Source organism: Aricia agestis, chromosome 4 (genome assembly GCF_905147365.1).
Source record: "Aricia agestis chromosome 4, ilAriAges1.1, whole genome shotgun sequence".
NCBI classification, from domain to species: Eukaryota; Metazoa; Arthropoda; class Insecta; order Lepidoptera; family Lycaenidae; genus Aricia; species Aricia agestis.
Window position 1 is genome coordinate 1473310 of NC_056409.1, and position 26074 is coordinate 1499383.

General features: G+C 36.3%; 1 protein-coding gene and 1 long non-coding RNA gene across 3 annotated transcripts in view; one reads left to right on the top strand and one right to left on the bottom strand.

Annotated features, from left to right (window-relative positions):
* LOC121725820 (ras association domain-containing protein 10) overlaps positions 1-26074 on the bottom strand; it is a 118384-nt gene that overhangs the window by 3623 nt on the left and 88687 nt on the right. For both annotated transcript variants that reach the window (XM_042112927.1, XM_042112928.1), the window contains 2 exons: positions 15729-15764; positions 373-508 (listed from right to left, as the gene is read on the bottom strand). In XM_042112927.1, the coding sequence (XP_041968861.1) occupies positions 373-508; positions 15729-15752 (160 nt within the window). In that variant the 5' untranslated portion in view covers positions 15753-15764. The remainder of the gene's footprint in view (positions 1-372; positions 509-15728; positions 15765-26074) is intronic.
* Positions 17601-25941, top strand: LOC121725822. The gene is made up of 3 exons (XR_006035442.1): positions 17601-17612; positions 24548-24560; positions 25859-25941. It is a non-coding gene; the product is annotated as an uncharacterized LOC121725822 (long non-coding RNA).

The window sequence follows — 26074 nt, forward strand, 5'->3', positions numbered from 1 at the left end:
TAGTTAGTGTCCCATTGACGTCACTAGTCAGTGCCCAATGACTTCACTAGTCAGTGCCCTAATGACGTCACAAGTCAGTGTCCCAATGACGTCACAAGTCAGTGTTCCAATGACGTCACATGTCAGTGTTCCGATAACGTCACAAGTTAGTGTCCCAATGACGTCACAAGTCAGTATCCCAATGACGTCACTAGTCAGTGTCCCAATGAAGTCACTAGTCAGTGCCCAATGACGTCACAAGTCAGTGTCCCAATGACGTTACAAGTCAGTATCCCAATGACGTCACTAGTCAGTGTCCCAATGACGTCACAAGAGAGTGTCTCAATGACGTCACGAGTTAGTATCCCAATGACGTCACAAGTGAGTACCCACCCTCGGGCGCGTCTTGCAGCGCGCGCACGATGTCCGCGCACGTGGTGTGCGCGCGCACGCCCCGCACCCACAGACGCACGCCGCGCGCGACCACGCCCACCTCCTCGTCGCTGTACTCGGACGAGGACGTCTCCATCTGGAACCAGAGGTAGCTGGATGAGTATTGTATGGAGTTGCCTGTATAATTATTAAGTATAGTACCTAGTTTTTACTACATATTTAATTTAATGTATGGCAGTAAATGCGTTATGTACTTGAGTTTATAGTAGTAGGTGCGTAGAAAACGATTATGCACGAGTGACGAGGGTAAAGAACTCTTATAATACTGTATCTCTTAAACTGTTAGATTTTAAGAGAGACAGTAGGTACTAAAAGAGCCAAATTGTGGTTTAAATCTTTGCTTGCGCAGCGTATAACTACAACGTTCATACAATAATAATATCTCTCAATATAATAATGTCTCAGCTTTAAAACGATTTGAAATGAATCATTATTGCATTGGCTAATAATACCTAGAGCATGTTCTGATTCAAAATAAAATTGTAGAGGGTGACAGCTGATACTGATGTTGACTACCTGCTAAGAACATCATTTTCATTTATACAGCTCAAACAAAAATCAAAATTATTTGACGAGCCAAAGTACAAATAAAGTTTCCGTATAAACCTAGCAAAATGGTTGAATGCATGAGGGTGTCGTTGTGTTTGCGCGTGGTATCGCGGCAACAACGATTCAGCAAACGTTGCATAACCCGCAGGGGGGAGGGGCAGCGCCTGGCACCACCCTCGCCAAATCGGCAGACATGCGTATAATGTTACACGAAATAGGTTTTGCAAATACCTTACTATAAACCCAAATATACTTTGTTTTAAAACAGTAAAGATAAATATAAAATACTATTGTGCTATTCAAGTATTTCTTTCAAAGCTGAATTAGTTTATTGTAGGTACTAAATATAAACTTTAAGGATTACATTTACGTTTCATACATTTTAAAACGAAAGATATGCTTTTTATATGTATTTTGTGGGAGGGTGGCAAATACCGTAGCTGTTTAATGAATACAATGTAGGTCTCCGTGGTCCGCCTCCATGGTCCAGTGGTTATGAGCGTGGCTCTTGTCTCGGAGGTCGTGGGTTCGATTCCCGCGTTGGAAACATGTTATTTCCAATGAAACCGGCCACCGTCACCGAAGCCGGTGTGGGGGTATTATTAACCCGGCGTCAATGACGTGAAAATAATTACATGGACTATGACGGGTCATTTTGACCCGAACTTTGTAGATACATTTTTAATGAAACTAAGTAAACTACCACAATTTTGTTTATAATTTATTTAAAAAGGGGACTTTAATTATGCATAAAATAAAAAACCCTGTGTTATATAATAAATATTTTTATTTCTTGGCTTTTTTCACGGCAGACGCAAAATCAACCTTGAAAATTTAACGTGTACGTTAATTTTATATATTCGCAAAATTTTCTTACCTATGAAGGAAAAAAATTACTGATAAATTTAAAGAGAGGTTCTTATAAGTCACTAACATGAAAATAAAAAGAAATCAGTCTTCTACTTCCCCATTCAGAGTTATATAACTACTACAATTATTATCACAATATGTAATCATGCCCTAGCATATAAAAATTGGACATGCTGGGCATGTGTGAAGTGTTTTTTAATTTTTTTAGATAAACAGACTTAACATCTTTTGTAAGTTCCAGGAATTCTGAAAAACAGGTTAATTGATATGTCATTGTCGCCGGGTTAAATGCAATGTAGGTAAGTAGTTTGAGATTTTAGCGCCTGTGACAATTAAAAAGCAACCTCAATTCATGACAATAAAAGAGAAAATATAATACATTTTATACGTTTAGTCAATTAATCTGTTGCCTGAGTGCGTAGTCAAACTGCATTCGCTAGATTCTATGGCGAAGTGAGATATCAAAAATGTACCTATGGGATTTGACATAACGTTCATCGCAAGCGCCATGAGTCACACCACAAGGAGGCGAGTCGAATCCCACACATTTTTTAAATCTAACTTCGCGAACTATAGAAACTAGCGAATGCTTTTTCACTGAGCAAAAGTGCTCTATACGAATTCATTTCTCTTACACACCACGTCCCTTGAATTCAGCAATTACTTTATCATGCTGCTACTATTTTTTATGATTTAATGTCACCTTTCGCAACACCCATAAACGGGCTGCATCAAAAATAATACCATTAGCGCTGGCGCCTACGTAATTTGCGTGCGTTCGTGACTCGCCACCATTAGGCGCTTCCGTCACCCGGACCCCCGAGCCGGTACCCCCAACACCACCGAGCACCCCCTAGTTCCTCCTGGCGGGGAGACCTCCACCCCTACAACCTCCCCGTGGCATTTAGCCGCACCCTGCTATTTATATTAGCTGATTTTTCGACTTGAAAGTATTTTAAATGTGCTGTTTTTAGCAGTGTTATTATATAACAGCAGCAGGAGTTCCATCATGTTTTTTTTTATGAAATAAGGGGGCAAACGAGCAAACGGGTCACCTGATCGAAAGCAACTACCGTCGCGCGTCGCCCATGGACACTCGCAACATCAGAAGAACTGCAGGTGCGTTGCCGGCCTATGTTTTATATTAGTTTTAATTTTTTCTTTAGACTTACATTAATTAAATTGGAACGGACTATTGAAACTTCACTTCGTGTGACATGACGTAATAATATTATGTGGATGGCCCAAAGGCAAAAATTTAAAATATGACTACTTTTGTCGTCGCTGTAACTACATCGTGTACAATTTGTGGAACGTGTTATGTGCAATAAGCAATTGGACATAATGAGAGCCCAGAGCGGTACACGGGCAGGATGCAGGTACACGTCATAATATTGTAGAGTAGGTATTTACTAATAACCTACTGGCATAAATACACTTATTTACCTATCAAAGCAGTTTTAAAGGTTCATACCTAAAATGCGATTCTAGTGTTTCTATAGTTGAATTTTTAGCCGGACACTTTATTTTACTTTATAATATATGCCGGCTCGACCGGAGAAATACCACGTTCTCACAAAAAACCGGCGTGAAACAGCGCTTGCGCTGTGTTTCGCCGAGTGAGTGAGTTTACCGGAGGCCCAATCCCCTACCCTATTCCCTTCCCTACCCTCTCCTATTTCCCTCTTAAAAGGCCGGCAACGCACCTGCAGGTCTTCTGATGCTGCAAGTCTCCATGGGCTACGGAAGTTGCTTTCCATCAGGTGACCCGTTTGCTCGTTTGCCCCCTTATTTCATAAAAAAAAACCCAACACCCAATAGAGACTGTAGGACGGGCCACAACACATTCTCATCACTCCGATGTCCTGTTTCGCCTGGATCGACAGAGCGGGCGGTATCCAACCACGAAAACCCTTTGACAAATGCGAAAGTGTGTCTGTCTGTTACCTCTTCACATCCAAACCGCTGAACCGATTTTGCTAAAATTTGGTATGAAGATACTTTGAGTACCGGAAAAGGACATAGGATACTTTTTATCCCGGAAAAATATACAGTTCCTGAGCGATAGACGAATTTTAGGGCAACGGAGTTGCGGGCGTCATCTTGTTTTGTAATATAAATTAAATTACAAAACTAGATGATTAAATAAATTTTTATTAATTTATGTTTTCTTTGATGTTTATTTTATGTTTTTTTCTTTTGTACTTACTCTAAGTACTTATTCTTTCGATTCGATTTTATGTGGTTTGTGTATAATGTTTAAAAAATTGGAATAAATATCTTATTTAAATAAATAAGATATTTATTCCAATTTTTCTGTAAATTTAGTTTTCTGAAAATTTGCGACTAAATAGTCGCAAATTTTCAGAAAACTAAAAGTAAGCCGTAACTTTAATTTTCCCGCAATCTAGTTTTCTTAAAACTACTATTCCTAGTACCATTATCTAGGGTTTTATGCCATAATTATATCCTAAATGGTCTATTACCTGATTACACCTGTCGAGTCTTAGACCAGATGTTAGACGGAGAGCTACAATTGTCAATTGCGCCTTTAGGACTTAAGACGCTCCCCCTACGGAGATGCCGTAATTTACCGTTTTTAGATTTATTAACCCATAATTTGAAAGCTACAAAGTTATAATAAAAATACAGCAATATGTTCGGTATATGAACATTCCTTTCATCGTTATTAATTTCCTATTTTTGTTTATTATACTCATGATATCAGCTTCCAAAGTACCAATTTAAGTATTTAAATTCAAGCATGTAACATTCAGTATCTCCCTAGTATTTATAAATTACGGTTATTTGAAACACACGCCAATAGATCGACAATTTCAGTAACTACATACTGGACGTTTGAATTTTTTTTAGGTAAATGTTGAACTAAGATAAGTAAAAAAATAGCATTTTGGCGCGATCTCGGCAACGCGGCAAATGTATGGTCAAGCCTCAAGGTCGTTTGCTCAGAGGATGGCCTTAAACGCAGCCACCGAGTTGCTCCATATTACGCCTTCAGCACTAGCACACAATAGTGTTGCGCTCTTATCGATATATCCATCGATAGTTTATGTGGGAGATTTTTAACGTGAGAAGGTTATTCTAGACGTAAAACATTGTAGATGAATCTTGAAGTAGTCACACGTGAGTTATAAATTTATAATTAAGGTTTACCGTTAAGCTGGAATATATTAGACTGTACACTTTATAGTTATACCTACATGTACCATCGAGGAAATTGATTCCTAGGCAGTTGACAGACCAACGTCATTTGGTCAGATCATGTCAATTCAATGTTAATTATTGTGATCTGTCGGCTGGGTTTGATATAACGCGACCAAACTACTTAGGTCCTCCATCTGCATAGGAATCAACTTTTCTGATAGTACATTGTATATGTTACGCTCAAAGACCGAAAACGCTCAGTGAGCGAAAAAATGGCTTATAACGCGTTGTGGTAATAGTGAAACGGCCACGACGCGAAATTCTCGTTTACGCAGGGGTAATTTTATAGTGCCCAAGTGTGTGCGCAATACACAAGAGCATGTTACGCAGGAGTAGTTTTATAGTGCCCAAGTGTGTGCGCAATTCACAAGAGCACTCTGGTTTCAATGAAACCAGGCCAGTTACGCAGAAGTAATTTTATAGTGCCCACGTGTGTGCGCGTGTCAAAGTCGGTCCTGCACCTGATCTCTCGTCAGCGCTCCATTGGGTTATGAGAGTAAAGAATAGTGCTCTTGTGTATTGCGCACACACTTGGGCACTATAAAATTACTGCTGCTTAACTGGCCTGGTTTAATTAAAACCAGAGTGCTCTTGTGTATTGCGCACACACTTGGGCACTATAAAATTACTCCTGCGTAACGTGCTCTTGTGTATTGCGCACACACTTAGGCACAATAGAATTACTCCTAAGTAACTGGCCTGGTTTCGCTAAAACCAGAGTGCTCTTGTGTATTGCGCATACACTTGGGCACTATAAAATTACTCCTGCTTAACTGGCCTGGTTTCATTGAAACCAAAGTGCTCTTGTATATTGCGCACACACTTGGGCACTATAAAATAGCTCATGCGTACCGTACTATTTTTATAAGTATAAAAATCAATGACGGAATAACCCAAGCTGCCATCGATTATTATTAGCAGCAACAGATGCCTTTGTTCCGAGCTCATAATAAATGCATTTCAAAGGAACCATCCATTCTTGCAAAGTCGTTTTCCAACGTTATTTTCTTTATGACTAGTTTTAGGAATAAAATAAATTGTAGCTGTTTAGCTACAATTTATTTTATTCCTTTATATTCTATATATTAACAGGTAATTTTAATGATTTCTGTGACGTTATTATACTAAGTATCACTAATTTTGTTTTCAATTACTATGACTATAACGACTTATCTCTTCATCACTTTGTACTGCAGACATCATCATGGCAAAAATATTACATAAATACAAATAAAACACAAAATACAAATAAATTATTAAACCACAAATAGGTTCGGACTAATCGTTTTGATTTAATCGTTTTCAGATTAGTTTTTAATCGATAGAATATTTTTTCATCACTAGACGCTGCAAATTATCGGTAGCCTTTGCTCGGGGTGTAATTACAGGAGCGCCCGCGCCGCTCGCCAGCGCCGCCTCTCCCGCCGCCCGCACGCAAGGACGCACCAAATTGCACACTACACACGGTCGCGCATCATGACGTACAAATGGTTTTAATATAATATAATAATCGTTTAATTCGGGCAATAGACCCATAAAATAACATAATATAAGATAAAAATAAAAGTAAAAAAGTCATAGAATGAAAATAAAATAAAAAATGTTAAAATCTAAAATTATCACTTTTGGTTACTGCCACGATGCACCGAAAGCCAGTAGTGCCAGTAGGCTGGGGTCGAGTTTTTTTTCGTTGATTTCGTTGCTTTAAACTCAAACTTAAGTCTTTTTTACACGTACAGGATCATCTCCGTACTAATAAAAAATATGCAGCGTATTTCCAGGTAGAATAAAGATGAGCGGAAGAGAAGCGGAAATTCTATTCATTATGAAAGGTAAGTAAATTTCGGCAAACTAGCAAGATCTGTCCTAAACCTCTATACTTCTAAGCTCTGGGACATAAAATAAATACCAAAGTACCTACTTAATTTACATTTTTAAAAACGTCTTTGTTCTAAACAGCAGTCTCCCCCGAAACGATTTTGATTAGGTTTTAGGCTTAAATACTAAACTAAGAATAGAAAGGTTCGCAAACCACTTATGCAGTGAGTTGGTTGATCGAGATGAGCAAAAGATACGGTCTATGTTATAATAGTTTTAACCACCTAAATCGTCCGCGCGGACTAAAACATCAACTTTTTGCCCCATCATCCAATTTCAACCGATTGCCGTTGAAACGAGAAACATCATCTGATTATTCACTCAATTTGCTAAAATTATGGTGTGTTTCATTCAATTTTATATTGCATAGTGTTTTTTCATGTAATTATCTTGTCAAAATTAAAGTAAATACGTACAACATAGTACGTACAGCTAGTAGGTAGTTAGTAATGGTAAGAAAAAACATCTACAAACGGTTAGTTTTGGATTGGTTCAGAAATAATTATTGAAAAAGAGTAATAACTAATATAATAAAAAGAGTATGTCATAGGTATTGAATCATATTAATCTGGGAGCACGGCAGTGCTCCAGCCAAGCTTTTTAGCAAAGGCACGGCCGTAGCATACTTTTCTCGAAGCGGTTCGCGGCTTTTTCACATTATTATTTTCTTTATAAAGTCCCCTTGTAAAGCGCATAAAAGATCCACACAATTGAAATCAAAACCACTTAAGCCCGGCGTCTCAATCGTTCGCAATCTTTATTAATTTAAAATTTTGTTCCGAAGAAACGCGACGTGTTATTTGGCACGGGCCAATCGTTAACTTATTAATTTTTTACCGAGAAACGATCGACGGTTTCGGCACAAATCAATGAAGGAACAGCATTAAATCATTTCTGTTGCTCAATATAATTTCATTTTTTATTGTTCGTCAAATTATGATATTTCGATATTTGGCATTTTTATTAAATTAATAGAGCCAAATGTCAGGTCGGTTGCGAAAACAATTTTCTGTATAGATTTGTTTGACAACGAAACGAATACAATTCTATTCTTCGTTGATTTACTGCCAATTCTATATATTTTATGTATTATACAATATACATCCTGAATTGGACACGCAAATTATGTAGAATTAAGGTTGGAATTGTTCGAAATTCATTGATATTATCCAAATCTTTTATGCAAAAGTTATACAAATTTTATTCTAATCTATTTATTTTACTTCTACATAACGTTAAATAAGTATTTTTAAATACCTCTCCTGTAAATAGTACCAGCTACTGCTGTATCTAGGAAAATTCAATATAATTATTTATCACGATTATGACAATCAAGCTAAAGATAAATAACAAGACAAAGATAAATATATTAACAGTAAGTTTACTTGATTATTATTTAGGTGAATACTTCTTGAAACCAATGGGAGTGGATTGGCATGAGTCATGCAAACCCACACACGGTCAGTTCTAACTGATCCAATCGGTAGCGTCATGCCGATTGCACGATAGGAAGGATGGTGTAGGTATAGCCAGCATTAGATACAAGACTTGCTTTCATAGGTTCAAACTACAAAGTAAGACACTAACGCTTGGCTTATGGTGTTCATTTAAATTGAATAGTGTTAGAAATTGAACTAGTTTTTATATAAACTTCGTTAGTGCTGCTTATGGGGTTCGTTATCTTGCCGTGATAATCTCGAGAATGTGGTACGTATAGGCGATAGATCGGGGACAGTGGTATTTGGAGTAAAAACTTTGATGTCTTCGTTTCAACGCTTGGTAGCTAGTTGGTAGTAAGCAGTAGTAGTTTGTGTAGACACTTTGCTGTGCACAAACTAATATTATAAATGCGAAAGTGTGACAGTCTGTCTGTCTGTTACCTCTTCACGCCCAAACCGCTGAACCGATTTTGCTGAAATTTGCTGAAACTTTGAGTCCTAGGAAAGGAGATAGGATACTTTTTATCCCAAAAAAATGTACGATTCCCGCGCCATAAACGAGTTTTGGTGCAACTTTTCCCACCCACGACGGATGTTTCGAGTTTTGAGCTTTCGTGTTACGACTAACGTGTTAATCTTTTTAAGATAGGTTTCGGTGACGGTGTCCAGTTTCATTCAAAATTAGGTCAGCTATGGAGAAGTATTTTTTTTAAATAGTTAATGGAATCAGGCGTTACTTTGCGGTAATCCATAGTTTAAATTCAGCCCGTTCTTATTTTTAGTAATATTTAAGTGCTCAAGTGTGTGCGCAGTACACTTCTTTTCCTCTTATACGTTATAACATTCGGGGCTCTTGATCGACACGACCAGCGAGAAATGCGCAGGACGATTTTTACATGCCCATCCGATGCATCAGGCCATTTAGTCAAAACTTTTTCATTGTCGCTTCGTTATATAGAATCGCCGATCAAAATGTATGGAGTTGACATAATCGTTCGTTAATATGACGTTGACATAAGACGATTCGACGTCTTATGTCAATTCCATACATTTTGATCAGCGATTCTCTAAAGAAGCGATAAAGAAAGGATCTTGGCTTACCCCCCAGGTAATACGATTCTAATAGCCCTCGGCAATCATATTCTAGTTGAATGTGCATCATGTCTCTATACATTTTCATAAGTACGTGTCACGCACAGGTCAGTGACCGTTGGGGAGTTTTTGTCACTGTCTTATGGGAGACGCGAGACAATGATGTGACTGCACATTATCTGATAAGATTGATCGCTCTAAACTGAACTAAAAGAGGAATTTCATTGCACTTTTGTGTTGAATTTTCTTTTTTTTATACTTAACCATTATTTTATAAGATACGTGCATAAAATTTACTAAATGCAAAAAGTAAAGCTTCCCGCTGTCATTCTTGGCTTCAACAGTCAACACACAAACATAAAATCTAGATTATAATTTATAGCATCATTGTAGACAACTTATATTTTTACTACCGAAATAATATACCGTTACTAAGTATGTACCTACCATCTAATTGATTCCTAGGCAACTGCCTACTCTACTGTACTATCTGCACTACCGTCAACTGACGGACCTACGTTGTTTGGTCGGGTTATGTCAATGTTAATTTGATCTGTCAGCTGGGTTTGACGTAACGCGACCAAACCACGTAGGACCCCCATCTGCCTAGGAATCAACTTCTCTGACAGTACCTACATACATATTATAACATAATATTGTGTAAAAGGTAAACAAAAGCTGTAACAAATAAATGTATCTATATAAATGTATATGTATTTAATTTATTCACATCTTATAAATTATAAAAAAACATAATCCATCAAACTGTGGTATAATATTTACCTCATCTCAACTAGTTCATAGCTAACGCGTGTAACGGTAGCATAAGCGTCGTTAAACGATTCATTACGTATGGATTACCGCGCGGATTGTTCGACGCGATCAGTAACAATATACATGCATAACTGTCACGAGCGCGCCAAGACACGGGCGAGAGCGATTAGCGAGTAAAATAAAATAATAAATACATTAAAATAAAATAACAACAACAACACACTTAAAATAATACATTATTTCCGTCCAATATCTACTATAAAATAAGCGAGGCTGTTTTGACGACATGCTTTTTATGTTAGGTTTTCACAAATATCTGATATGTAAAAATGCTGGCAAATATTATTAACTGTTGGTAGTCCATAGTAATATTATGAACGCAAAAATGTGTTCATCTATTTGTTTGTGGTATCTTGTCCAGCTTTTGAAGTATTACGCTACAACAATTTTTAATGAAAACTTGGATGGAGATATTTAGAATCCTGTAAAAAGACATCTGGGATATTTTTTATACTGTTCATTCGCGATATACGAATTCCTCTATAAGTTGTTACCAAAATATTATAATAAGGTCTAGAAATTGTGTTTTACAATATTTACACAGCAAAATACTCTGGAGTCTGGACGTGATTTAAAAATCGCTACGCTTGTCACTTGGAGGTCGTGTCGGGAATTATGTATTCCGCGATAAAACAATGTAACAGGAAGTAGTGTGTTACCTCCCAACATCAGATCGTGGCATTGTGCCGTGTGCGGTATCCTGTTAGATTGATACTTCGCTACACTTCCGGCGAAACATAAGCTAGCTTCACATAAAAAAAAAATATTATGTATAATTTATATGTACACTAGTTGTTGCGACTCTGTTCATGCAGACATTCGTTAAATGTGACTTTGGCTGCGATGATAGGTATCCTAGGTATGTATATTCTTTCCGGGGCCCTGGGCCGGGATATAGATTAAAGATATCGATACCAAATTTTATCTAAAAGGTTTAGTGGTTTAGCGCGAAGGGGCAACAAACAGACATACATACTTTTATATTTATTATATCAGTATAATCTGCATAAATTAGGCAATTGAATGCACAGGTAAACTCAGGCAAAAGGCAAGACACGTTGTTTTGGTAGTTATGAATATGAATGATTATTACTTGTAGACTGTAGTTTTTAATTTACGTACTTAACTAGTTAAATTCATATTTTTTACTATATTTTACAAACGCCATAACTGTTGAGTAGTGACTTGTGACAAAAGACACACCTTGGTTATTACCTACGAATAATAAATAGGTGTATTACTTAAGTATTTGTATGTAAAACAACGCAAAGGCAGCGCTGCATCGACGCAACGATAACGCAACGCGCGTGTGGACAGGCTCTTAGTTTCAATCACTTCGATTACCCAGATGTATCTGATACAACAATTCAAAATATTACGAATAAAAAAGTTAATTATTTAACGTCATTTGCTATGTAAAACACGGTGGTGTTAAAAATCCCGTTGTTCATAACGTTCGCGTTCGCAGGCGATGTAAAAAGTGTCGTGATCTCGAAAACGTTTTTCACTGCGTACTCGCTAAGTCGCTACTCTGTCGATGACTTGCTAAAACTAGACACTGTTCGAAAATAGAGCAGTGGACGAGAAAAAGTTTCTAATTACAACTGAATGTATAGCAGCCACCACAAACAAAATAATGGAATTCTTTCCACAAAATAATGGACAGAATAACATTAATGGGCATGCCCTTTTCTACAATAGTCATCTTATGTAAAGTATTTTAAAAATATATCAGTTAAATAATTAAGAAGAAATTTTTTTAACGTATTTTACACAACGAAACTCGAGTTTGTAACTTTTGAACTTTGAATATTCTCCGATACACATAATAAGCTACGCTGTTAGTGAGTCTCCGTATGTTTATATTTTTAGGGTTCCGTACCCAAAGGGTAAAAACGGGACCCTATTACTGAGAATGTCTGTCAGTCTGTCCGTCTATCTCTAGGCTGTATCTCAAAAACCGCTATAGTGAAGTCTAGCTAGACTTCCGATATTTTCACAGATCGTGTATATCTGTTGCCGCTATAACAATCAATACTAAAAACAAAATAAAATAAATATTTAAGGGAGGCTTGAAATACTCACAATATTCTTAATTATATTTGTACTTTAATAATTAAAAATAAAATAAGTACTTAAGAGGGGCTCCCATACAAAAAACACATTTCTTTGCCAACTTTCGCTTCATAACGGTACGGAACCCTTCGTGCACGAGTCCGACTTGCACTTGGCCGATTTTTTTCTAATTTTGTAATTTTTTGCACCAAAAATAAGGTTAAATTTGATTCTTCAGCTTCTCTTCTTTTCTTCTTGTTCGACGACTGACCACATTCGGCTAAGGCATCAGGAAATTCACGGGCTAAACGCTTACTCCTGTGAATTCTCCCAGTGCCAAGACCAAACGCAGCCAAATCTTATCTTCAATCTTCATTTTCGGTAATCGGCAACGTTTCATAATAATATTTATGTAGTTATAATAAGTACTTTAGTTTGTTTTTTTAATACTTTTTAAACGGCCAAAGTTATCTATTATTTAATAACCACGAGAATCTAAGATGACTCGATTTATTATCATCATATCTCTACGTTTAACAATTTTATATTAAGAATCTAAGAGTTTTTTTTAATATTTCTTAAAGCTGAAATTTGGTATGTAATCTCAGTTTAGTATACAACCGACAAAAAATTCATAAACTTGTAACGCCCCCCATCCCCTAAAATGGGGGGAGGTTTATATTATACTTTGACCAATTTCATGAATTAGGATATAAGAGTTTACAAGGGACTGTAGACAATAATTAAAAACCTTGAAATAAGTACTTACAAAAACCAACTTACAAAAAGAACTGAAATCCCACCAAAAACATTTCTTGTAAAATGTTGCCGAGACGACCACATAAGGTTTACCCTGTGAAAAAGATATGAGATCTCATGTAGAGCCAAGCTTCTGAATCTACATGGCCTAATTCTACTTACCCTAACTTTAACAAATTCTACATATCAGTAAATATGTATGGCTCGGCTGTTTCGTTACAAACTTCAGATCAACAATCGGCCAAGTGCGAGTCGGACTCGCGCACGAAGGGTTCCGTACCGTTATAGAGCAAAAATAGGCCAATTATTGTGTTTTTTGCATGGGAGCCCGGTTATTATTTTATTTTAATATTAATATTATTTATTAAAGTACACATATAATTAAGTCTTTTGTGAAAATTTCAAGTGCCTACATGTTGTCATCATTGATACCGAGCAAAAAATGTTTGAAAAATCACGTTTTTTGTATGGTATTTTGTTTTTTGACCGACTTCCAAAAAGGAGGAGGTAATACGTTCGGCTGTATGTTTTTTTTTATCTATGTTCAACGATCACTCAGCCGTTTGTGGTCCGATTTACAAAATTATTTTTGTGTCGTATAGGGTTTGATTCGAATTTGGTACCATGTTCATAAAAGTGACCTGATGATGAGATCCATGGGTAATCGAGGGAACTCCTCAAAATTTATATGGAATCATATAGTGATTTCAATTTTTTCTGAAGTGTTTCAGGCATATACTACCAAAAAGTAAGATTTTGCACCAGGATGTACCCTGGTTCCGAAGGTACCCAACAGAACTTTTGAATCCTTATAGATACAAGTTCGAGGATTTTGGCTTTATTTATACTACTCCAAGCAAAAGCCAACGAATTCTACAATATTTCTGTTGAATCTAGGCTAAATTTTATCTTGAAAAAAATTGTGTTTCGTAAGATATTTGGGTTTTTCGGACGCCAGGTGTAAAATCAACCAGAAAAGTTACTTATTTTGCGTACGCTGCCGAAACTATAAAAGATAGAACCATAAAATGTTCTAAGTGATTGTAGATCTTATAAATATCTACAAAAAAGTCCACAACACACTATACTTATCTATGTCGAGTGAGGCACAATAACCATTTTTTTATTTAAAAATCTTGATTTTTTTGGACTACATTTAAATGCGTTTATTTTACTTATGCTATTAATCCTTATGAAAATAAATTATTCCATCACTAAGTACAGTTTATGTAGATAACATTTGGTCTGTAAATGATTAAAATCGGACGTTTAGTTTTGAAATTGGCGAAATTAAAATATAACGATAGTGGGCGTCACCAAGCGGGGGTGCGCGTGCGGGAGGAAGACAATATTCTGTGCAGTGTGCACTATGCAATATGCATCCCTTTGGATAATGACTGCGTCCGCGTCGTCGATGTCAGTGTTGGAGTCTGTGAATCGACCTGGGAATTATTTTGCTGACCGAGTCTTTCCTGGGTAGGCTTTTTGCAGCCGTAATCGACTGCTTGCTGCTTTTGAAGTCGGTACCAGCTAATACCTTAGCGTAAGTTCTATGTGAAGGATCTCAGAACTTTTCCAGGCTGGTAGCGACTTCAAAAGGACGAAGATTGAGTACAGAAATAGTTGAGGTTTAGGCGAAGTCTGAAGACGGCACTATAATAAGGAATAAGAATTATTTGATTCTTTTTAGATTATTTTTAAGAATATTACTTTTGTTTTTACCTTGGAAGTCGGTTTTAATTTTTTGTTAAAAAATAATAATATTTGATGTTATAGCGGCAACAGAAATACATAATCTGTGAAAATTTCAACTCTCTAGCTATTACCATTCTTGAGTTACAGCCTGGAGACAGACAGACAGACATCGAAGTCTCAGTAATACGGTCCCGTTTTTACTCTTTGGGTACGGTACCCTAAAAACGAAATATTTGCATCAACTCCGCGACGGTAGCGAAACGGCGAAGCCGTACACATTTTACTGGTAAGCATGTAGAATTTGTTTGAGTAAGGGTCAGTAGAATTAGGCCGTGTAAATTCAGAAGCTTGGCTCTACATGAGCTTTAAATTTTTTTCACAGGGTAAACCTTAATATATTATGATTTATGGTCATCTCGGCAACATTTTACAAGAAACGTTTTTGGTGGGATTGATTTTGTCGAAATCAAAATTATTTCGATTTTGATCTAAAACCTAAATAGCATAAAATTAATATTAAAAACCAAATATCGGCCATCTTCGTCAGCTTCATAACCCGAAATCGTTTTCGACTTGTGCGGTCGGTGACGGACGAAACCGCAAGTGGTCCTCACCGTTTCCCGCCAATTCGCGTGTCATTACTTTACCGTTCTCATTTGACGGTCTTTACGCAAATCACTAATGACATAATTCTGTATAACTACCTTGAAATTGTTTTTAATGTTAAACCGTCGAATGATGAGAAATCTTTCAATTATTTTTGAGATTGCATTTTAAGACTTTTTTCTTTATTTAACCGAATCGGTCAAAGAATTTAAAAGGTGATATTGACGTGGTTAGCGTAAGCTGTTTCGTGTGTGTCCAGCATTCGGTTGACATTAATAAAACAAATGAACTTACTTCATTCGTGGCTGGATGTGTCATCGCTCATCAAATCTGCAAAGAAAAAAATACAAATTACTTAATAAAAATAATTTAAGTTACATAATATAAATTCGTAACTAATTTAGATTTAACTTCATATAAGACAAGAAATAGAAGAATGGGCCGGCTCGACCGGAGAAATACCACGTTCTCACAGAAAACCGGCGTGAAACAGCGCTTGCGCTGTTTTTCGCCGAGTGAGTGAGTTTACCGGAGGCCCAATCCCCTACCCTGTTCCCTTCCCTACCCTCCCCTATTCCCTTCCCATCCCATCCCTAGCCTCCCCTATTACCCTATTTCCTTCTTAAAGGCCGGCAACGCGCCTGCAGCTCTTCTGATGCTGCGAGTGTCCATGGCCGATGGAATTTGCTTTCCATCAGGTGACCCGTTTGCTCGTTTGCCGCCTTATTTCATTAAAAAAAAAATAGAAACCCTATTATAATATTTCCACTCTCTTTGTCTGAAACAATCGTTTACATAGAAACGAATAAAACGCTCGTGACGCAGCATTTTCTAAACAAAAATTTTTAATCCCACTAATGACCATTTTCACGTATTTGAATAACTTCCATTTTTTACATAAAACTCAATTATGGTAAAAGCTACCTAATTCCCATGAATTAGAGTACACATTTCAATGGTTTCGGTTTGTTTGGTCTCCGTTGCCATAGTGACGTTTATTTTTACACGCTGCTAAGTATGTTTGGCCAGCCAGGTTCGTGTCAGATTTTAATGGTATTAAAATTGTTATTTTAATACTAATGATGTTTAGATTAATGGTTGATTCATGAATAATCAACGTTTTCAGTAGTTTGAGGGGTACTTTGTGGTTTATTAGTGTTATTTACATGTTTGTTCTGAAAACCTAATTTGTGGTCTCACTTAGATGATTATCGTTTTATAATTTCATACGAAATTTGGAATATAATATTTCAAAATGTTTCATAAAAAGAGAGCAGATCTGTCTTTTACCCCATTTCAAACCGAATGTGAATCTAAGTTAATAAAGAGTAGGTATATACACTGTGCAGTAAACAGCGTTGCCAGATTTTTTTTGTGCCAAGTCGGGACTTTGGAACTTTTTGAGTCAAAAAACGGGATTCGCCAGTCAAAAGCGGGACAAAGTAAAAAAAGGCATAAAATCGAAAGTTTTTTTTTTTATTTTTATCATTTTATTTGCGTGAAATAACGTTATTTAACGCAAATAAAATGATAAAAATAACGGGACAATAGATAGCAATAGAGCCAAATTACGGGACAATAGATAGCAATAGTAGCCAAAGAAAATCCACCCCTCTACCTCCCACACTCTTATCTTCATTACGCAGTACGTGTCTTTCTCAGCACGCTGCACGTACGTTCGGGCTTTCCCCGAAAAGCGGGACTGAGCCTGTCCCGTGCGGGACATTTAATTTTGACGAAAAAATCGGGACGTCCCGCCAAAATCGGGACTTCTGGCAACGCTGGCAGTAAACATATTATACCTTAGAGTTAGTTGGTGCATAACGTCTCTAATTACTGCAGTATGCGTTCCTTATTGGCCCTTGAATGCGATAAATATCCTAAATTGAGGTCTAAGTACTTAATTAAATTCTAAGGACTAGCTTTCGAATGAAACCTACTCCATCAACCTGACAAGTTGCTTCAATGATTAAACAGTGACCCGATAATGATGACCATAGTGATCACAATCATGATGAATACCAAAATGTAACAGTAAAAGTACGTTGTTTTATAAAAAGTTCGTAATGAAAAAAATATGTTCGTAAATTATATAGCACAATTTGGTGCAAATTCACACCATGAAGTTGCACCAAATACACACACAACACCTATTCCAGGTAATAGTCAATTATAAAAGTTTGTAATAATTGAAACACGAACTAAAACAATTCCTCGACAATCTGATCGCGTGCCCAGTATCAGCGCCCTGGCTAACGATCGTACGTCATGCGATAGATCAGGTCACACTTGGAGTAAGGGTCACAGCAGGGGACAGAGTGGCCTTAGACCTGAGTGCTTTATCAAAATATCGAGAGTGTGAGAGAGTGTCAACGCGATTGCAATGCGTTAGACCAAATCCCATATATTTTCAAAAATATATGGAAATTGACTTAACACATCGTTGATAACGATAGCGAAGAAGCACTCAGGACTAAGTGTCATAATAATACTCCCCACACCGGTTTCGGTGACGGTGGCCAGTTTCATTGAAACCAGGCCTGTTATAGTTTTATAGTGTTTTATAGTGCTGTTGTAGTTTTATAGTGCCCAAGTGTGTGCGCAGTATAGAAGAGCACTCTCTATTCCTTTCACTCTCATAACCCGTGGGACGGAAGACCGACACGACACGACAGATCAGGCGGAGGACCGACTTTTTACATGCCCATCCGACGCATGGATCATCTTACTTGTCAGACAATCAAGTGATCAGCCTGCATTGTTCTAACCAAACTTGGAAATAATATGTTTCCAACGCGGGATTCAAACCCACAACCTCCGGAGTCGAGAGCCACGCTCTAACCACTAGACCACGGAGGCGTTAGTAAGTGTCAGGCAGCGATTGGCATTATGATTGCAAAAAAACAGATTGGCATTATGACCGAGTTCTCCCCTGTTCAAGGTCAGTCCCGTCAGCAAGGTGCTATTGGAACTGAGCTTTGAACAGGGGAGAAATGTGAAAACTAACGCAGGAAAAAGAAATTACGATACCAAGAAAATAAAACACAGAAACAATACCAAAATATACTTACCTAGTAACGAAAAAGATAGTTACACAAAATATAAAAAAAAGGGTCAATTGCTGATGGTGTAGCAACAACAAGGGCTCTGAGATAGAGGAAACATTGAGAAAATAAAAACCATTTAGTACCTTAGTAGGTAAGTACCAATGATGAGAAAAAATAGGAAAGTGTAAAATATTTACAAAATAACAGCATTGACTTAAAAACAGAATTTTTTTAACCATAAATAGATTGGACATGTCTTGCCAAAACAAACGGCATGAGCCATAAATTATCCAGATAAAGATGGCCATAAAAAAGCAGGATAAAAGTCATTAACAAGATTAATCACTGAGACATCAAATATAGATTAGGATTACGACTGCAATTTGACTTAATCGTTATATTAGGTTGGGTTGGGGAAATCGCTGTATAAGAGCGCTAACGGCTTCATTTTGTTCCTCCTAAAGAACTATCATCGTTTTGGCATTAATCATCCTCATCATCACTGTTATCAGTTATAAGTCGTAACCTTCTTCATCTTTTGCGGGCCATTGTTGAATGATTGATGCAACTTCTCAGGTTGACAGTAGGTTTCATTCGAAAGCTAGTGCTTAAGTTTTTAATTAAGACGACCTTAATTTAGGATCTTTATCGCATTTATGGACCAATAATGAGCATTTACTGCAGTAATTAGAGACATTATGCGCCAATTTTGTGAACGGTACGTAATTAATGTTAAGCAAAATTATGTTACTAGAGCAGTTTTAATTAATTTAACCTACGAATAATAAAAACAACTTTTTTGGACATCGTTGTTAAGGAACAAATTAATTATAATTGGATGCTGTTAAGCATTGGTGTGTCATCCCACATCGAACTAGTTTTGAGTAATCGGCGTTTTAAGTTTTTTTTGGATAATCTTTATTCTCTGTTTATTTTAAGCAAAAAAAATGTTATTGTGCGGTATCATTTTTTTTGTTGAAATGCGTAGACTATGATTATGAAAAAAGAAATTTATTTTACATTCGGTTTTAAGAGAAAAAGTATAAAAATGGTTAATGCTATATTGCTATAGGGCTTTTTACATATAACATTAATGTCCTATTGTACTCGTATAAAATTTCCTCGTCACGCCCACAACGCTGAACCGATTTTTCCGAAATTTGCTATGGAGATACTTTGAGTCCTTGAAAAGGACATAGGATCCTTTTTATTCCGAAAAAATGCACTGTTCCCAGGCATTCAATAAAAATGATTTCTGCTTATACCGCTACATGGATTTCAACTTGACTTGCTGAACCGATTTTGATGAAAATTGGTGTGCACATACTTTGACTCTCGTGAAAGGACATAAGATAATTATTGTCTTGAAAAATGTACGGTTACCGCGTTATAAAGTTTCGTATTTTGCGCCTAAGCTGCTGAACAGATTTTGATGAAACTTGGTATGGAGATACTTTGAGTCCCGGAAAAGGCCATAGGACCATTTTTATCTCGGAAAAATGTACGGTTCCCAGGCGTTAAATAAAATTATTTCTGCTTATACCGCTACAATGGATTTTGATGATATTTGGTATGCAGATACGTTATGTCTCGGGAAAGGACAGAGAGTTCCCGCTTCTTCTTCCCTTCCCGCGCTTCCCGCAGAGTACTCTTGTGTATTGCGCACACACTTGGGCACTATAAAATTACTCCTACATAACTGGCCTGTTTTCATTGAAACCAGAGTGCTCTTGTGTATTGCGCACACACTTGGGCACTATAAAATTACTCCTTCTTAACTGGCCAGTTTTCATTGAAACCAGAGTGCTCTTGTGTATTGCGCACACACTTGGGCACTATAAAATTACTCCTTCTTAACTGGCCTGTTTTCATTGAAACCAGAGTGCTCTTGTGTATTGCACACACACTTGGGCACTATAAAATTACTCCTGCGTAGCTGGCCTGGTTTCATTGAACCCAGAATGCTCTTGTGTATTGCGCACACACTTGGGCACTATGATATTACTCCTGCGTAACTGGCCTGGTTTTATTGAAACCGGCCACCGCCACCGAAACCGGTGTGGGAGTTTTTTTATTTATTATAATTACCAGCATTGGACATTCGGCATAATTATTGAAATACTCGTTAGTCTAATTAAATTATTAATCTGATTGCAAACTAAAATTAGAATACATTTTATACATATTATTAACTAATTAACTTACGGGTAATTTCAGATGCACAATTACTTCATCAATCTGATTAATTTGTAATCTGATTGAAATTACTAATTACTTTTTGCCCAACTCTGCACGTGATAAACTAATTATTTCTACATTATCTAAATTTAATCAAAATCGGTTCAGCAGCTTAAACGCAAATTAATAAAGTTTATTGCGTGAAAACCGAACATTTTCCATGATAAAAAATATTATTCTAAAAAAGTAAAAACTTGTTTATCGCGCGGGAACCGTGCATTTTTCTGGGATGAAAAGTATTCATGTCCTTTCCCGGGACTCAAAGTATCCCCATGCCAAATTTCAGCCAAATCGGTTCAACGGTTTGAGCGTGAAGAGGTAACAGACATACAGATAGACAGACGGACAGACAGACAGACACACTTTCGTATTTATAATATTAGCATTTATGGAAGTATGGATATCCTTCTCCAAAACCTTACGTAATATCTACAAGTACTCAATATCGATATCATAAGCCAAATTCATTTTTGTTGACTGCGCGGGAACCGTACATTTTACGGGACAAAAAGTATCTAATGTCATTTTAATTGATTCAAAGTATCTGCATACAAAATTTTATCAAAATCGGTTCAGCGGTTTAAGGGCAAATCATTTTAGAAACATAGTACATAAATTCTATATATAAAACCTCACTTACAGGAATAAGCATTAACCATTTATGTACTCTAGAATATGATACAGTTGGTTTTCAAAAAAATGGATTTCACAGTCGTAAACCTTATGTTATAAAGAACAAAACTGCATTATTAACTCAAAATCCGATTTTATGTGGGATGAAACACTAATGCTTAACAGCAGCCATATATAATAATTAATAAATAATTAATTTATGTCATTTTATAAAAGATCTTCAGAAATTGCGACTTCGAGTAATTTTTATTATCTAGCATTTCTACACTTATACATAATGTTAATAAATAAATAATAAAGAGGTAAAGTTAGTTTTTTTTTTGTTTTTAGGAGGTAATCTCTAAAGCTACTGGTCCGATTGCAAAAAAATTACCTAACACCTAGATAGCTGGTGTCCCTAAGAGACATAGGCTATATTTTTTGGAATATTTAAATCTAAATTGCACAAATATCTTTTAGATAAGGTATAGATTGTAACTTCTTAATTTAATATTCGTAGGAATATAATATTTTTATATATCTAAGTATTTATCATATTGTGTATGTATCTATATAGTTTTAATAATTATGTAACTTACATGTTATTTAATAATCTATACTAATATTATAAATGCGAAAGTATCTCTGTCTGTCTGTCTGTCTGTCTGTCTGTCTGTCTGTCTTGCTTTTACGCCAAAACTACTGAACCGATTGCAATGAAATTTTGTATACAGTTATTCTAGAGTCTGAGAAAGGACATAGGCTACATTTTGATGTGGGAAAATATCTTATTTCCATGAAAATATCGATGAAAATGAATTCGCATTGCGCGTGGCCAGCGCTCATCCCGGGGGTCCTGGGTTCGAGTCCCACAGGCGGAACAAAAAGTTTTCAATGTTCCTGGGTCTTGGATGTGTATTAAAATAAAATTTCAAAAATCTTAAACATATTTTATGTATAATATTATAAAAAATCCAGAAATATATCGATGGAATGAACATTTTAGTTCTAATACGATTCAACAGATGGCGTTTTATTTTTTACTTTATTGTAACATAGAACTAATCATACTTATTAGTTAGTATGTTTTTGTTTATAGTTTTTAATACGTTAGAATATCATGTTTAATAATATAATCACTTGGTATAATAATAATCAATCTATCTCATCTTATAGAACTCCTACTGCATTTCTAATATATGTGACAACAGTTGACAACAGATTAAGGCGCTCTAAAATAAAGGAGTTCGAGTGTACCGTGTTGGCCTATATTCCATCCAGAAAATATATCAATGCAATCAACATTTTAATTCTAATATATGAAAACAGATGGCGTTTTATTTTTTACTTTATTATTGTAACAGAACTAATCATACCTACTTTACTATATAATATTGTTTTTATTCATAACTAGCTGTTGCCCGCGACATCGTCTGCGTGGACTTTAGTTTATAGCGCGCGGTGTCAACAAAATTTGTGTCAAATTTAAAAACTTTTTAAAACCCTGGTGGTACCCCTCTTAGGGCCGCGCTACACCGGAATGGCAGCGCTGAAAGTGCTCGCCTCGCATGGCAGCTCCATTCCGGTGTAGCGCGGCCCTTAATTAATCAAAATACCCAAAAACAGCTATGCAGTGTGCACATAATCTATACTAATATTATAAATGCGAAAGTATATATGTCTGTCTGTCTGTCTGTCAGTCTCGCTTTCACGCCAAACGCCAAAAGTATCTCTGTCTGTCTGTCTGTCTGTCTGTCTGTCAGTTTCGCTTTCACGCCAAACGCCAAAACTTCCGAACCGATTGTAATGAAATTTTGTATACAGATAGTCTAAAGCCTGAGAAAGGACATAGGCTACTTTTTTACTGGAAAAATGGGTTGTAAGGGGGTGAAAATGCGTAAATTTGTTCAAATTAAGTTAGTTCCAACAATTCATAATAGATGGCGCCGTGCGTCTTCTACATCGCGCTGACGCTTGCTCAAAAGTCTTTCTATAAGACGTGGTATCATCTTACATTTAAGTTTCGATTTTTTTCGATTGTTATATCTATTCTACGGTATTAAATAACTCAGTACTTTATCTGTGCAGTGACGTAACCTTAAATCTATCAATGATAAATATTTTATGGGTAAAGTTGTGTAATTGGAGGGCTGAATAAGCTTTAAAATTTGGCATAAAATATAAAGTTTAATATAAAAAAATTAAATACTTATTGTGTGCACACTGCACAGCTGTATTGATTTAAGGGGTACCAGGGTTTTTTTATAAAAGCTTTTGACACCAATTTTGTTGACATCGCGCGCTATAAACTGAAGTCCACGCGGACGAAGTCGCGGGTAACAGCTAGTATTTATATATTTCGTCCCTACTTCTTATACAAATAATGAAATAACTATACTTCCGCTTACATTAAAGTTCTCCAGTTAACACAAAGGTTGTCTGGAAGAAATCACTTTTAACGATAAGACCGCCTTTGCCCACATATTTTGGATAATTGTTTTAATTTGAGCTTGTAATTTCTTATGATTGTGAGCAATAAAGTGTTTATTATTATTATAATATTTGATGTATAAAAAGTTAATTTTCCTATTTAAAGTTTCTTTTTCCTGAAATTATGTCGTTATCAGAATTCCACGCGGGCGATGTTGCGGGCAAAAGCAAGTATCTTTAAAAAATGAATATCTCCTACTCCTCCTTTCTTCTGATTAAATTTCGTTGAGGGACCCAACTCCCAAGGCAGATTAAGCTTGTCCCTCGGGCACCCCTAAGATTATTTATTATTGTCAAAGGCTTTTCATGGTTGATTATCCTGGCGACACAGGAGCTGCAGTGGTAGGAGTGTATGGTGGCCCAATTGCCCGTCAAAAAAAACTAGCTTTTATTGAACGTGAAATATTTTGTATCCTTAAAATAGAACGGTTTTAACTGTTAATAATTAATATCTATTTTAAAAGTTATTTCTATCTTGATCATTATCTGTAGGTCTAGGTATCAATTAATTCTGAAAAATATCTAGGACAAACCTTGATACCAATAGCGTGACAAAACTTCGTGATACCATTTATATTCAATGTTAGATAAACTGTAATTATTAATAACAGCGTTTTTCATGCTACGATTTATATTTTAATCCATTTTCTTGTTAAAAAAAATAACGTTTAAAGTAATAAATAATAATAGAACCTAGGATGACATGATAACTTATTCCAGTTATAGTTAAAGTAAGTTGGTGCAATCCACCTTTAGTTAGCAATATTACTTAAAAAAATGCAAATTTTTCCAATCCAGTAATTCAATCCAGCGCCTGATTGGATCACTGGATTGAAACAATGTAAGCCGGCCTTTATATAAAGCTAAATCTCTTTTTGTTCATTAATCTTGGGCTTTATACTATATAGCTGAAATACTCAACGGAATATGACATTAAATCAGTGCAGCCGACAAAAACCCTTTTAGCTCCTAACAAGCGGTTAGCGTGTCGAGTCATTTTATACCCCCATCCCCAACCTCCACGACACCCCGTGTTTGTATAGGTGACCCCCGAACTAGGCCACCCCTGTCTAACCTTACCTTAATAGCGTTTATAGATAAGAAATTGTAGACCTGCCCTTTGAATCCAAAGACGCTTCGAGTTTTAAAAATATTTGGTATGTATTTTTAAGCACAAAAACGCAGCTATGGTTCATTGAATGGATATACTTAAGATTACAATATCTTTTGTCGTGTATAGTATATTCTACCTATTTTGCCTATTCAAAGCGGTCCAGTAGTGTCGATGTCTATATTTTGAAGCTATCTATCAAAAGATACAGATGTTTCTTTTTAGTATTAACTAGCTATTTGACCGAGCTTTTTTTATTTATTTATGAAATAGGGGCAAACGAGCAAACGGGTCACCTGATGGAAAGCAACTTCCGTGTTTCACGCCGGTTTTCTGTGAGAACGTGGTATTTATCCGGTCGAGCCGGCCCATTCGTGCCGAAGCATGGCTCTCCCACGTATAAAGCTTTGCTCGGTATTCGATTAAACACGAATAAAATGACATTTTCTAAAAATGATTCCTAGCTAGATCGATTTATCGCCTCCGAAACCCCCTATATACTAAATTTCATGAAAATCGTTGGGGCCGATTCCGAGATTCCAATTATATATTATATACATATATTATACAAGAATTGCTCGTTTAAAGATATATATTAAAGATTTTAAATAAAAAATATTGATGAATGTAGTCAAATTCTTAACAGCTACTGATAACTTAATATCTGGATATTTTTATATTATATTTACTTATGCGTATATAGTGTGAATGTAATATACCTACTTAGTACTAAGATAGTATGTCATAATATCATGATACAATGTATACAATGACAGTTTATACTGACGCAGGGAGTAGGGACTCCGTTTCGTTCCCACGAGGGTCCCGCCCTACTAATTAAAGGAAATGCCCTTAATGACTAACATTTATCACCCCATAGACAAGGTTTGATGCCGCTAGTTTTTACCGGACTAAGTCAGAAAGAGTGTGCTAAGGTTTATTATAAGGTAACTAATTTTCTCAATGATAGCACACCTTGGGAAAAATAAGCTGACAAACCATAGGCCGCTTCTATACTATAAATTGTACTACATTTTTACATACTAAGTATAACCGGTTCTTCTCGCCGGGGTAGTTCCCGAATCGGTGGTAGGCCTCATGTAGACAATAGACATTCTGAAAGTGTTAACTTTGTTAACCTA